The sequence below is a fragment of the Marmota marmota genome, unplaced genomic scaffold (genome assembly GCF_001458135.2).
Source record: "Marmota marmota marmota unplaced genomic scaffold, marMar, whole genome shotgun sequence".
Taxonomy (NCBI): Eukaryota; Metazoa; Chordata; class Mammalia; order Rodentia; family Sciuridae; genus Marmota; species Marmota marmota.
The window spans coordinates 15600114-15616454 of record NW_026000005.1 but is presented as its reverse complement, the minus strand read 5'-3'; the positions used below and the strand labels follow the sequence as shown (position 1 = coordinate 15616454).

Sequence of the window (16341 nt, the reverse complement as noted above, 5' to 3'; positions counted from 1 at the left end):
GGGGGGGGGGGGGGGAGTTTTCCACAAAACCAGGAAAGTATGGCACAAAAGGGGGAAAAAAAAACCAAAAAGATACGGAAAAACTGATGGAAGGTCTACTAGACAATGCCTTTTTAACCATAGAGTCAATCAAGAAAACAATATATAAACAAAACAGTCATCAGTAAAAAGAGACGGAAAAGCTTACATAAAATTAAACCAACCAATGAACCTCTGGAGTGGAAAAATACAACAACTAAAATTAAAAATCCAGAGGGGTTTGAAGGCATATTTGAGCAGACAGAACAGAGAACCAGCAAACTTGAAGAGAGAACATTGGAAATTACTGACTCTGAGGAAGAGAGAAAAAAGACTGAATAAAAGTGAATAGAGCTGAGAGAACCTGTGGAGCAACATCAAGTGCACCATCCTAAATCCCAGAAGAGAAACGGAAAGTGACAGCAAAAATATAAATGTTCCAAATTTGTTAAAGACAGGAATATAAACATCAAAGGAGTTATGTGAACTCCATGTAAAATGAACTCAAAAGGAGCCACACCAGGACGTATTATAGTCAAAGTGTTAAAAGCAAAGGACAGAGGAATCTCAAAAGCAACAAGAGAAATAACTTGTCATATACAAGGGATCCTCAACAAAATTATCACAAGTTGCCCCATCAAAACCAAGAGGTCAGAGGCAGTGGGCTGATGTGTTCAAAGTCCTAAAACAAAATAAAATTAAAACGCGGACAACCAAGAATTGGTTAAAAGACATGGCAAAACTGGAAGAAATTATGAAAAAGGGGACCTCATGAAAACAGAAGGGAGACCAGAGAATGGAAATCAGGGGAGGGAGGACAAATTATATTATGTGCACGTACACTGACTTCACAATGAATCCCACTATTATGTATAATGTACTATAAAAAATTGTTCACCAAAAAATAAATGAACAAATAAATAAAGGTGAGTAAGAAAAAGCCATTCCCAGATAAACAGAAATGGAGGCAATTTGTTACCACTAGTTCTGCATCATAAGAAATACCCAAGGATTTTCTCTGTAAAGTCTAATCCAAAATAAGAGGGGGTAGGATTAAAAAAAAAGAACAGAAGAAAGATTAGTGGAGTAGACAAAGGGGAATGAAAGGAAGAAAGGCGGGAGAGGATAGGGAAAGTCAATGGAATGAATCTGACCTGACTTTCCTATGTTCATGTATGAATATACCACATATGAAATTGCATAGGACAATATTCTGGTTTGGATGTGAGGTGTTCCCCCTCAAATCTCCTGTATTAAGACAGGGATGATGAGAGGTAACAATGATTGCATTGTGAGAACTATAACCTGATCAAACCATCCTACTTTGGATGAACTGTCTGGGGTAAGTAAACTATAGGCTGGTGGGGTGTGGCTGGAGGAGGAGGTGGATCACTGGGGGCATGCCCTGGAAGGGTGCCTGTGGCTCCTTCTCCCCTCTCTCTCTCACTGCTTCCTGGTTGCCATGAGGGAAACAGCTTCCCCAACGGTGCCCTTCCCCATGATGTGCTGCCTCACTTTGGGCCCAAAACAATGAAATTGGCTGTCTGTATAATGAGACCTCTGAATATATGAGCTCCAAATAAAATTTTTCCTCCTTTAAGTTCTTTTTTGTGAGGTACTTTGGTCACAGAAACACAAAAGCTGACTAAAATGTACCCCAAGTTACAACAATCTTGACAAAGAACAAAGTTAGAAGTTTCACTTCCTGATTTCAAAACTTACCATAAAGCTATAGTAATCAAAACAGTATGGTACTGGCATGTGGGTATGCAATCAAGTAGAGAGCCCAAGAGCCCAGAAATAAATTACCCTCACATATATGGTAAAATGACCTTTTTTTTCTTTTTCTTCTTACCAGGGGCGCTTTACCATTGAGCTTCATCCCAGCCATTTTAATTTTTTTAGGGTCTTACTAAGTTGCTGAGGGTCTCACTAAGTGGCTAAGGCTGGCCTCAAGCTTGCAATCCTCTTGTCTCAGCCTCCTGAGTTGCTAAGATTACAGGCGTGTGCCACCTCACCTGGCTGGTCAAAGGATTTTTGACAAGAGCATCCAGATGATATAACACGAACAGGACAGTTTCTTCAACAAACTGTGCTGAACAAAGTAGAAATATACAAGCAAAATAATGGAGCTGGACATTTAAATCTAGCACAAAATACAAAAATGAAGTCAAAATAGATCAAAGAACTAAGTTATATAAAGGTCTAAAATTATAAAACTCTGAAAAGAAGAGAAAAGCTTCAGAACTGTGGATTTGGCAATGATTTCTTAGAAAATACCTATAGTACAAGCAACAAAAAATAAATAGAATTTCATGAAAATTTTAAAAATTTATGCACAAATGACAATATTAACAGTTAAAAGGCAACCTACACAATGACTGAAAATATTTGCAAACCCTCTATCTGATAAGTGATTAATAGAATATAGAGAGGATTCCTAAAATTCAAGATTAAAACAATCTAACTAAAAAATGGGTAAAGGATTTCAAAAGACATTTTTCAAAAAAGATATACACATGGCCAACAAGCACATGAATTGATGTGTACCATCATCAATTACAAGGAAATGCAAATTGAAACTATGAGAACCATCTCATACCTGACAGCATAGCTTTAGAAAAATATGAATAACAAGTGATGGCAAAGATGTGAAGAAAGTGGAACCCTGGTAGGACTGTAAAATGGTATGGGCTATCTTTATCTTAGTTCCTCAAAAAATTGAAAACAGAATTACCATATGAATTAGCGATTCTAATTGTGGGTATATACACTCCCCAAACTGAAAACAGACAGACGGTAGAAAGGTGGTTTATGCCAGGAGCTGGGGATTGGGGAAATGGGGAGTTACTACTTAATGGGTGCAAAGTTTCAGTTTGATAAAATGAAGAGTTATGGAGATAGTGGCAATAGTTATGTAACATTATGAATTCATTTACTATCACTGAACTGTATATACTTAATAATGACTAAGATTATAAAATCCATGTTACGTATTATAACAGTAAAAAAAACTGGAAAAAATTTTGTTAAAAGAGCTAACTTTACATTACACATGGAATATGTGTGTGTGTGTGTGCACAACTTTCAAAAGTTAAATATTAGACAAAATGGCAAAGTGAAAACTAAACCCAAAGTCGTCTAACTCTTAAGCCACTGTTTTCCCCTATGAAATCATATTATTTTCAGAGATTTCTTGGCCAAGTTTTTTATTTATAACTCATGTATTTACCTCATAGAGGTGGCTTTACAGAAAAGATCTACAAGAAAATACAACTGTACATAAAAGAAGCATTTTTTAATCTAGATATTCCAATCTAAATATGTCCTCAAAAATTTTCAAGATTTGAGTTAATAGGGGTTGGGGATACAGCTCAGTGCTAGAAGATAAGGCTCTAAATTTGATACCAATACCACAAAACAAAAACTGAAATCAAGTTTATTATTAAGATAGTGGTCAAAAAAGTACTACAAACCAAACTGGTAACTACATAAAATTATCAGAAAATACTTATACTTATTTTAATGCCCCTAAAAATATGCATAAGCATTAAGGTCAATTATATATTTCCCATATAACATGAATTAATATTTATTCCTGCCATTCTTAAGGAATAAGGAAATAAATCAAAATTTCCAGGTATTTCTACAGATTACAACCATTCCATGACAACTGTTTCATTAGCAAAACAGCTCTACCATTCCCCTACATGTACACTACTCTAAACATGTTTTCTTATTCTCAATTATTTATTCTTAAGATTAATTTCAGCTCTCTGGCACTACAAATATGAAGTTCATTCTTCTTCTAAACAATCTTTAAGAGAAACAACTATCTTTTTAACCTTCAAGAAGAAAAGAAGTGGGGCTGGGGATGTGGCTCAAGCGGTAGTGTGCTCGCCTGGCATGCATGGGGCCAAGGTTCGATCCTCAGCACCACATACAAACAAAGATGTTGTGTCCACTGAAAACTAAAGAATAAATTAAAAATTTAAAAAAAAAAAGAAGAAAAGAAGTGTGAAGCTGTTTGTAACATACAGCACTTGAAATACTTTTCCATGCTATTTACTTACTTTTAGAATTATTAACATTTAAATTTATACTTATATAAACTGTGAATTCTCTAGGTGTAGGAAAAAACAATACAGGTAATAAAACTGTTTGATTTCTAATTAATTTGCTGGGGTTTTTCCCCCCAGTCACAATTTGGTATAAAAGGAAAAAACAAAACAAAACTAAAACCAATAAAAGGTGTCTTTCAAGAAGCCAATACCAAACTTACAATATGCATACTATTAAATACAACTAGCAAATGTTTCTTGATTTGTACCCAAGATACGATATGTGATAAAAAGCACTCAAACGTCTGAAACAAGCTTCACTTATTCTGCAAATTAGGTCGCTTAAAACATTAAAGGTCTTCAAGCTTAGTTATTCACTAACTCTTTTTCTCATTATCAAGAGAGAAAATGCATTCTTTTAAAAAGAAGCGCTCATCTGTGGAAACTTTCTAATTAACTTGGTGCAAAGCATGTGCAAGATGGCAGTTTTCTACACTGTTTCAGCATTTTAATTGGCAGAAAATGCTTAGCAGCCTATTTGCTACCCCCCTTGGTAATTAAGCTAGGGTCAACTCTATGACTAAATGGGCCAATCTTGTGAAACAAACGATTTCTACCATCACAGTATACAGCTTATTTGGTTTACAGCAGTCTTTGAACAAAGTTAATGAGGTAGTAGCTGTGTCACTATGGCAGATTTATATAGAACAAGTTAACCTTTTCTTAATGGTGCAGCAGTCATTAAAAATAATTACTAGCAGGGCATTCTCTCTAACAATTATTAACATCTATCAAGACATAATTAATTCAAGCTGCATTTCTGACAATGCTAATAACCACCTGCAAACAACTAATCAATATTCACTATTAGTAACATATTTGTTTTTAAAACAAGCACAATTTCCTCTAGGCTTTTCAGATTGAATAAGCTGTAAATTTCAATATTACTACAGTTAAGCATCTGTCAACAGCTTCATTATAATATATGGATTATGGCAATATTACAACACAGACAACTCTAATTAAAAGTCATAATCCATAGACGTGAAAACAACTAGAATTCTTTAGAAGTCTTCAAATAAAAAAGCTATTGGCTTTAACTTTAGATGAGATAATCCTGTCAGTCTCCATTTTTCCCTGTACAAAACAAATGTATTCTATTTTTAATTAAGTTTAATCTCAGCTTCCCCTTTTCTCCTGCCACAGTGAGAATTTATAAGCAACTGAGAGTTAACTGTGCCTCTTAAGGTATTTACTCATTTATAGAGTGACAAGCATGAAGTCAAGAAAGAGGATAAATCTTATCTATTTCCAAGACAAGGATTCAAATCTAGTTTGTAGACCCACATTTTCTGCCTTTATACTACTAAATAGACTGAACCCAGTTTGTCTGCCATCAGAAGACCATTCTGGAGTTTTCTTATTTTCCACTGACTAATCTATACTTACAACAATATTTATACCCACACTTAGTATCACCTTTTGTGCATTATCTGTCAAAATGCATGTGTGCATTATCTGTCAAAATGCTACTAAATATGACATATAACTCTCCTCATTTCTCTGTCACATTCTAGCAAAGCACTCTCACGTAAAACTTTTCAGCACAGAGGACATTGATAAGGATTATAAACTCCAGACTGAGAATCTATGGTTTATATACAGCTCTGCTAACATCGCAGCTGGTAACCTAGGGCAAGTTACTTAACTTCTCTAAGCCTTCTTCTATTCATCAAATGTGGAAGTAACACCTGTCTCACTCGTTTAACAAATTAAATGAGCTGGGTGCAGTTGTGTGTGCATAAAATCCCAGCCACTCAGAAGGCTGAGGGAGGAGGATCCACCAAGACGAGGAAGTCAATGCCAGCCTAGGCAACATGGTGAATTCCATCTCAAGAAGAAACAAATGAACGAATATATTTTAAAAAGTGTTTAGTTCAGCACATGGTAAGGTCCCAATGTATAGTTTATTATAATTAGCCTATCTACTCTAAAGTTGTTTTCCTGTTGAAAAACAACCAGAAATAAAAACATAGGTGCCTACAAGGCTTATCTTTATGCAATGATGGCATCTCCTTCTACTTGCACTCTTTCAAAGCTCCAATATCTCTCTCCTAAATAAAATCCTGTACACTAAAATCTAATATTTCTAAACATGTTTGTTTTATTCCTATAGTAAGAAATTATTTTAAATTCTATCCTTTCAAACCTTTATTATGCCAGAATTCAGTTTTTAGTCCACATTCACTTATATCATTTTAGTTACTTTAAATACTACCCTCTAGGCCTTCTACATCTTGGGCATTTCCACCAGAACCGTGTTCTTTATTCTACGATCACAGTAATTTCATCATGGTTTTGCACATGGTGAAACTGTTCACGAAAATTCCATCTGTCTTGAGAACATTTTATTATCAAAGTATACTTAGGCTGACTGATATATCTGATGGTCTTCAAAGATGCATTTTCAACAGCTGTCTTTTCTGGATTATAACTAAAAGCTTGAAGACTAATATTAAACCATTTACTAACTCAATCAACATAAATGCTTACTTTTTAATCCCAAATTCTCTTTACCTGAGGCACTAAGGATAGATTAAATTTCCAGTGACAGCCCTTAAGCAACCAAAGTTCAACAAAACAAATTAATGCAATTATTAAGATTCCTCAAGATTTGTATTACAATGGCAATATCTGAAGATGTATCAAGGAAGGAAATCTGACTAAGCTTAGGATGCTAAGTTGGCCCAAACAGGCTAATGCTAAGCTGAATATCTGCAGACGTATATAGTAGTCAGGTAGAGAAGAATGAGTGAAAAACAGTATGATTATTAGCAGTTTGTTAAAGTTATAGCTGAGAAAAGAGGAAAGAAATGAACGATGAAGGATGAAAAGGTAGAGAGGCATGTATCATATTATGGAAAGCTGGTGGGCTAAGCAGAGGAATCTGAACTTTGAGACAATACGGCAAACTACAGTTTTGCATTAAAAAAAGAGCATATCATATCAAATCCATGCTCTCAAGGAAGTATAATATATATGCATATATATGTATTATATGAGAATTTGGAAAGTATTTAAACAGTAAAAAAGTACATGGTTAAAAAAAATCATAAAGGTTCTTACGGTTTAGATCTGAAATGTCCCCCAAAGCTCACATGTTGAAGACTTGGTCCCCAATGCAGCAACCTCTAGAAGTGAGGCTTTTGAGAAGTGACTGGATCATGAGGGCTTCAGCCTCATTGGTATATTAAACCATTTAGTGGGTTAAAATTTAAATGGACTACTGGGAGGAGATAGAAACTGTAAGCAGTTTGGGCATACCTGAAGGAAGGAGGTCACTGGGATATGTCTTAGAAGGGTTTAATCTTGTCTCTGGTCCCTTCCTCCCTTGCTAGTTCATAGTTGCCATGAACTGAGCAGCTGTCCTCTACCATGTCTCTCCACCATGATGTTCGGCCTCACACCAGGCCCAAAGCAATGGAGTCAACCAACCATGGACTGAAACCTCTGAAATTATGAGTCAAAAAATAAACTTCTCCTCTCTAAGTTGTTTGTGTCAGGTACTTTGATCACACCAATGAAAGCTTACTTACAAAGATATAAATAAATGTGAAGAAAATGGCATAGGGATTAGATGTCTAGAAGTTCTGTCAGACAAACCTTAGGGTCTGTGGGCTTGAGAATTGTGGGCAAGTTACTTCTCTATACCTCAGTTTCCTTATCTACCAAAAAAAAAAAAAGAGAGAGGAGGAAGAAGAAATAATCACAAAATAGTTTACAAAAGAAAGAGAGAAGAAATAATCACAAAATACTTTACTCAAGATTGTTGCTGAAATTTATCAGGAGAAAAAAACAATTCACATACCACATTCAGCACATGGATGGCAAAATGGCTAAACTATACAGGCTTGAATCCCAGTACTATCACCTACTATTTCTGAGATTTTGGAAATGCTATTGGAAAAATAATATTATCCACCTTATAAAACTTTTATGAAGAGTAAATGAATTGAGTTTAGAATAGTGCCTGACTTGTGTGTGTGTTTGTGTGTGTGTGTGTGTGTGTGTTAGATAAGTAAAAATGACGTATTAACTACATGTCAGCAGTAACTATAAAAAGAAAACTTCTGTCAGAGAGTATCATTTGCATTTTACAAAGACAAATCTACTTTAAGTGCTATGGATGCCTTGCAAGGAAGATAAAACTCAGGTTGGAAAGGTAATGAAGTTATGAACTAAGGTTATGATGAAATGGATGGAGTAAAAAGATATATAAGAGACAGACTCAATAGGACTTCATAACTGGTTGTAGAAGGAAAAAAGGAAAAAAAAAATGAAGAGTTCCAGATTCTTTTGAAAGAATTAATTGTAATAGCATTTAAGATCCAATAAGACATACCAACTTTTATGTAGAAGTTTTCAAACATTTAGAAATAAGTACCTGTGACCATCACAGATGAGCTGTCTAGCCAAATGGATATGATGAGGAAAAAAATCTGAAAGAAGTTTAAAAATGCTATTGGTTTTACCCTGGTTGAAGCTCTCTAAAAGCAATATTTATTTCTGAGAGCCTCCTGGATTTTAACTATACAAGCTTCCCTTATTACTTCTTTAGGGGTCCCATTATTTATATTTGCTTATCAAGAGGAATCTATTTGGGGCTGGGGTTGTGGCGCAGTGGTATAGCACTCGCCTAGCACGTGCAAGGTCCTGAGTTAGATCCTCAGCACCACATAAAAATAAATAAAATAAAGGTATTCTGTCTAACTACAACTAAAAAATAAATACTAAAGAAAAAGAAGAATCCATTTACCAAAACCTATATTTCCCCTTTTAGTCTAGTTCTTCATCCATAGCAACCATTCTCCATAATGCTAAGAAATAAAATGTCCTATCCTCCTATCTTTTCCGAATTTTTTTAAAAATGCATGTATCTAAACCTGATTAAAACATATTAAAGTCTGACACAGAAAGGAAGCCAACTATTTGGAATTGCTTTCCAACTCAACTATAGCTTAAAACATAAGCACAAGTATTAAGGAGAAAAAACTTGAATCTCTTTCTTACCTGAGGCCCCTACATTTGCCTTATCTTCGGGAACCAGATTTTTATCCTTATTTAAATCTTCAACTAAAAGTTTGTCAAAATGCTCAATACAAAGTCTGCTGTCGATCTGATATAACAATGCAGGGCAAAGATATGTAAATAGATCACGTGAGATGGGAGAGTTGGCACCATGACCGTAGTATTTTAATAACTGAGTGACGTTCAAACACTGCAAGGAAATTGATATAAGAAATTAAGTAAAAGAATGTCTTTAAGAAGAGTATGCAGAAAAACAAATAAATGTATAATGAAAATACTCTAAGTATTATTTGAAAATAATGTACAATACACAGACATTTCGTACAAATAAAACTTTTAAAACAGAAATTTATGTTAAGGATACAATTAATTGTAATAGCATTTTAAGAATCTTAAAGTGAAAAAAAAAAAAAGAATCTTAAAGTGTAAACACTTTAAGAATTTTAATCATTTTTCCACTCCAATGCATAAAAGATAATCACAACTATATTCCCAATATTCTTACAGGATGAGGTTAAAAATTATTTCCCATAAAATTGTAATCATCAGTGACTCAAAATTCATTATACAGATATTTTCTTGACCAAAGAAATCCAAAAAAATACTGTATTGGGGCTCGGGCTGTAGCTCAGCAGTGAAGTGCCTGCTTAGCATACATAAGGCCCTGGGTTCCATTCTGAGCACAGCAAAGAAAAAAAAAAAGTCATAAAAAAAAAGTGAATATTATATTGTGAAACTCAAACACAATGTGTTGAGAAGACAAAACTAGAATATGGAAGAAAAAGAAAGATGCAACTTCATCCACTGGTACTTTGAAAAAAAAAAAAAAGCAGAAAACAAATGCAACAAAATTTGGAGCCATCATATAGTCAAAATGAATATCTATCTACAATTAAGGCAACAGAGATGGCCCTGGCCCCTTTTCACAGAGATCCACTCTGGTTTGCATGCTTCTTTTTACTAACCTACCCCTGCACTGGCTGCTTTTTTATCTTCAATTACCATAAGGAACCATCCTATTCAATACATGAACATTTTCAGAAATCCTAAGAGAATTTCCAGTATGCATTAGAATTGTAAGGACACAAATAACAAGTTTGATGATGCAGATTTCATAGGTCTGATAGAGTATTCATGAATAATACGTAGTTATTATCAACAAAATATTCTAGGATATATAATCCATAGTAATAAATTCATACTATGTAAGTTTTTTTCAAATCAGTGTTCATAACTGTTAAAAATCAAATATCTGATAATTTTGTCAGGGAAGAAATTCAAAGTTATTTTGATGCAAAACATTATCTTAATGACAGTGATAGCAAAGAGCAAGTTCATTTTTCACATGTGGTACTGCTTTCTATTCGTATGAACAAAACATAAATTTAACAAGTTTTCTAAACTCTAATAAGAATGTTGAAAATAATAAACAAGGGTGTCTAAACATCTTTAATGAAACAGAAATAAATGTGCTTAAGACAAATAGTTTTTTTTTAATTAAGAAGGACCAATCAAACGTGAAAGTATCCAAGATCCTGAAAATTTAGAAAGAAAACAGGACTGTCCCACATCACTGGTGTTTCCTATTACTGTATCGATGCATTCACCCCAAGTCTGTTAGGCCTGAGAAAAGTCCAATATCATGAATAAGTAAGCCTTCTCATAAAGCAACAGAGAAAATTAGGCTACTGCATAAATGAAATACCTGACTTTGGAGCTACAACAATGACTGGGAACCATTCCATAAATTAATATTTACAAAAAAAAAAAAAAAAACTGTTCTAGCTACTCCCCAGAACAGTTTGAACAACAACAAAAAAGTTATAATTTTCAAATATCCAAAACCCAGCTAATGGTAACAACAATGAAACTAACCTGTTTGAAACTCAAATAATCCACAAGCAATCTAGTGTGTGTGTGTGCATGTGTATGTGTTCCTTTCTCCTTTCCTTCCAGTGCTGGGTACTGACTCAGGTTGTCCACACTGAGTTACATCCCCAGCCATTTTTTAATTTTATTCTGAGCCAGGTCTTGTTAAAACTGCCTAGGCTGGCCTCAAATATGAGATCCTCCTGTCTTGGTCTTCTGAATAGCTGGGATTCAGGTGTACCACCACACATGGCTCAAAAAATTATTTTTTAACATTGAAAAATTTAGATTTGATAATCCCAAATTTAAAAAACAAATAAGACAAATAACAAAAGCGGCAAATAATACAAATGAAAATCCAGATTAAAAAATCTTAATACTGACTCTGATTCCTTAATTTTTTTTTTTGGCCAGGAATGTTACCCAATATTCCATGTGGAAATGAGTCTAAATATAAATAACTATTCTATTTTGTCTCTTATCTAAAATTTTCCACAACTCTATGAGAGCTACACATCAACCATCAGACATCTTTTTATACTTACTTCATGTTGACGGTCATCTTCATTATGATCTTTGTGATTAGCAGCTGAATAAATTGCACTTTTTTTAACATGTGGTGCTTCTCGCTTTCTAGTGTGTCGAAGTTCACCATCGTTATCAGGATCAAGATCTTGGTGTCCATGACCAGAATCGTGACCACTATGTTCTGGAAGATGTACATGAGAATGAGCTGGGTTATGTACACGATCAGTTTTGTGGACCCGATTGTGTTCATACTGTTCACCCTGATCACGGGTAAGGGGGAAACCTGGTGTGATGACCTCAGAATTTTCATCACTTTTCTTTCCTTTCTTCTTCCTCTTTCCTTTTGGTGGCTTAACTCCAGACTGTTCTTGTGTCTTATTGGTCTCTGTTGAAGGTTCATGGCGAGGCTCCCCGCGCTCACCGTGAGTAATGGAATCGTTATGAACGTGGCGAGTCGTGTTATGCTCAAGGTGGTGATGCAATCGATGGTGATGATGTAAGCGATGATTACGGTCATGCACATGTTTGTCATCAGATTTCACGGATACTTCAATTGTCTCTTTCTCTGGATCACATTTGTGGTTTCTTTTTGTTGATAAACTGGTCACAGTTTGATTTTCTGAATTTAAATGATTGTGGGAATGCTGGTGGTTATGTGAGTGAAAATGCTTTCCCTCTTGAACTGCCAAAATATCTAAGTGAGAAACATGATCGTGGCCAAGATCCTCATGATTAATCTCAACTACTTTTATCTCTCCAAGGCCCAAGTTTGTTAAAAGTTTCTCCAGACCAAAAAAGGATAATCTTCCATTTTCACCATAGCGGTCAAAAAGTTTTTCAATATAGTATTTTTTTTCATTTTCAGCATCCTGCTCTGAAAATTTGCTTGGCTCCAATTCTGTTATTCCACGATGGTGTCTGTGAAGCTCTTCAGGGCCATGGTCATGTTCTTCATGGCAGTGGTTGCAATGATGGAAAATAAATGTCAGCAAACAAATGAGGCAAAATTTTGTGTGCATATGTACCTTCATTTCTACTTTTCCTAAAGGGATATAAAAAGACGAAAGCATTATTTGATACCTAGCCACGTTGAAAATAGTAACAAACTCTCTACAAACTGCCAATGTTTTATCCCATTTTTTCAAGGCTATGAATCATTTTTCCCCCTTCAATTCCCTATAAAAAATGGTCCCTTTTAATCATAATTGTGTACATTCCTTCAAATTATTACAAATTGCTCAAGATTCAAAGATTCCTGACTCTTTTTAAGTACATCAAAGAGTCCACATACATTTATACAGGTACTGTTGGCTTCCTTCCTATCTTATACCTTATTTAAAAAAAAAAAAGTAAAGAAAAACTAAAACTCACTACAAATGGCAGAATTGCATTTGTAGAAAATCCAGAAGAATTATCAATAATAAGTTAATTTTGTACAGCTGCTGGCTATAAGAACAAAAATGTAAAATCGGTTGTATTTCTATGTACCAGGAATAGAGAATGAAATTAAGAAACAGATCATTTTTAAGAGCAAATTCATAGAAATAAAACTAACAAAAAATGTACAAGACCTTTACATAAAATTATCAATTATTAGAGAAATGAATGGCTTAAACAAGCAGATGGCTATTACCATGTTTATGACTACAAGAGCTATAGATTCATTACATCCCCAATCAAAATTCTAGAAGTTATTTTGTGAAAATTAATGAGCTATTTTTAATATTTATGTGAAACACAAAAAGTTGATAATGGCCAAGACACTCCCATATGTAGATAATGGCTACCATTTTGGACAGTGCAGATATAGAACATGCACATCATTACATTATAGAAAATTCCACTGGATAGCAGACTCATAGAATCTAAAAATAGATTGTTGAGTCAAAGTTTTCTAAAATAAACAAGTGAATCTAATTTCATATCATACTCTAGTTAATCCATTATATCTGAAATTTATTGAGATATTTAATTTTTTATGCCATGTCTTTGAAATTAGAAATTATTTCACATTTACAGCATATCTAAATTTGGACCAAGTGCTCACCATTTACATGGCACTACAGTTTGTTGCTGGAAAGTGTAAATCTAGATTTATTTATTTATTTAGTCTCTCAATCTATTTATTATCTTCATTAACTGTATTTCTATCTTTCCTCCCTCCTTTTTAAATTGATTTTATTTTTTTAAAATACATGACAACTGTGGAATGCATTACAATTCTTATTACACATATAGAGCACAATTTTTCGTATCTCTGTATACAAAGTATGTTCACACCAATTTATGCCATTATACATGTGTTTTTTTGAGTTACAATTCTTAATAAACATATATGCCACAATTTTTCATCTTTGTTTGTATATAAGGTATGCTGACACCCAATTCAAGTCTTCATACATGTACTTTGTATAATGATGACCATCACATTCCACCATCCTTGCTAATCGCTTTCTCCCTCCCTTTCCCTCCTCTCTTCCCTATCTAGAATTAATCTAATCCTCCCATGCTCTCCCTCCCTACCCCTAGATTTATTTAGACAAACTAATTTTAAGACCTGTAAGACAGTATACAAAAGATATTATAAAGAAAAAATGATATATTTCATTAAAATAATTTTTTTTTGCAAAGACAACACCAAAAACACAAAAAAGCATCTGGTTGTGGTGTCACATGCCTGTAATCCTAGATACTTGGGAGCCTGAGGTAGGATCACAAGTTTGAGGCCAGCCTCAAATAACAATCAATCTGACCTAACTTTCCTATGTCCACACATAAATATACCACAGTGAATTTCACTTTCATGTATATACACAAGGCACTAATTTTAAAAAATCTATAAATAAATAACAGAAAGATCAGTGGAGAGAAGGAAACAGGGGTGGTAGATGGGGAGAAAAATGGGAAGTACTGGGGGTCTGAATTAGAGCAAATTATATTCCATACTCATAATAATTATGTCAAAATGAACCCTAATATTATGTGTATTACTAAAAGGAATTTAAAAAGAGAGGCTAGAGCTGTAGCTCAGTGGTAAAGTACCCCTGGGTTAAGTCTCCAATACTACAAAAACAAAACAAAATGCCAAGCCATTGATTGAGAGAAGAGGATCACCATGTGCAATCAAAAGTATATAAGGAACTCCTACAAATCAATACAAAAATTATCAAACAATCCAACAGAAAAATAGGTAGCACTTCATAAGAGTATACAAATTACTAAGAAGTATATGAAAACATGTTCAATTTCAATAATCATCAGGAAATTTTAAAAACACAATTAAACTACTATATACCCACAAAAATTACTAAAAAAAAATAAAAGACTGCCAAACAAAAGTAGGAAAGAATATAGAGCTAATTGGAACATGCATACACTCCCAGTAAAAATGTAAATTGATACCTATTAGGAAACCTGTTTGGCAAGATTTGCCAAAAGTTAAGCATGCATATCTACTTGCTCAGAAATTCTATTCCTGGGCATATGCTCAGAAGAAATGCATGCACATGGATACCCAAAGATATCAACGGGAATGTTCATGCAATATTATCACAGTTCAAAACTGAAAAAAACAACAACAACAACAAAAAAAAAAACTAAATGTTTATCAACAGTAGAGTGAAAAGACGGAATAACCTTACAATGGGTTACTACACAGGAATGAAATTGAAACTATAGATTTACAGATAAACAAAGATGAATTTTACAAATAAAAGACTGAGCAAAAGATGGTGAATATCAAAGACTGTATAATTATATCTATATAAAGTTAAAAACAAGTAAACTGAAACCAAGATAATCACTACTTTTTGAAAGGAAGTTAGGAGATAATAATTGGGAAAAGACTAGAGTGAGGGGGATTCCAAAGTGCGAAAATGTTCTCTTTCATGAGTGGCATTTACACAAATGTTTACTTTGTGATAAGTCACAACACTCGTGCTCTGTGTACTTTGTGAACACGTTCCATTTCAACTGAAAGTTTTTATTCTTATTTTTTTATCTTTGTGTGGGTTTATTTCAGTACCGGGAATTGAACACAGGGCCTTGTGCATCATGTTAAGCACACAGTCCACCACTAAATTACACCTTCTAGCCCTACAAAGTTTATTGAAAAATCAGATTTTCTCCAGTGAAAACTAATGAGAAAATATAATTATATACAAAATTATATGGCTTCTGGAACCAACGATATAAATTCAATAGCAAAAATCGGTAGCAAAAATCATAAGACATTACTAAAAGATGGTAAAGCAAAACTTCAAAAACTGGAGAGAGATACCATCAATCTGAGTGGATGGAATACATTATAAGACATATAGCCTTCCAGATACATATTCAAATTTACTTAAATGCCAATCAATGTCCTGGTAGCTGTTTAATTTCAGTGGGACTCCACAAGCAAATTTAAAATTTCATATGGAAGAGCAAAAATCCAAAGATAATCAAGACAATTCAGAAGATTAGTAAGGTAATAAAGACTTCTTTTTATACAGTTACACTAACTAAAATAATATTAGTGGCACAGGGGCAGACATACAGGGAAGTGGAATAGAAAATATTCTAAAAAGAGAATCAATAATCCTGATGTAAAAACAGTCCTTCACACCATACACAAGTCATTCCAAGTGTCTTAAACATCCATATGTGAAAAGCAAAATTCTTAAGTTTTATAAGAAAAGCAGGAAAATATCATTATGATTTGAGATAGTGAAAGATTTTCAAGACCAGAAATAGAAAGCAGATGCCATAAAAAAAAAAAAAAAAAAAGATTTGTTTG

General features: G+C 33.9%; 1 protein-coding gene across 5 annotated transcripts in view; it reads right to left on the bottom strand.

Moving 5' to 3' along the window:
* The window catches only part of Slc39a10 (solute carrier family 39 member 10), a 148819-nt gene that overhangs the window by 32626 nt on the left and 99852 nt on the right, over positions 1 to 16341 (bottom strand). For all 5 annotated transcript variants that reach the window (XM_048808209.1, XM_015481174.2, XM_048808210.1 and 2 more), the window contains 2 exons: positions 11582 to 12606; positions 9150 to 9357 (listed from right to left, as the gene is read on the bottom strand). In XM_048808209.1, the coding sequence (XP_048664166.1) occupies positions 9150 to 9357; positions 11582 to 12595 (1222 nt within the window). In that variant the 5' untranslated portion in view covers positions 12596 to 12606. The remainder of the gene's footprint in view (positions 1 to 9149; positions 9358 to 11581; positions 12607 to 16341) is intronic.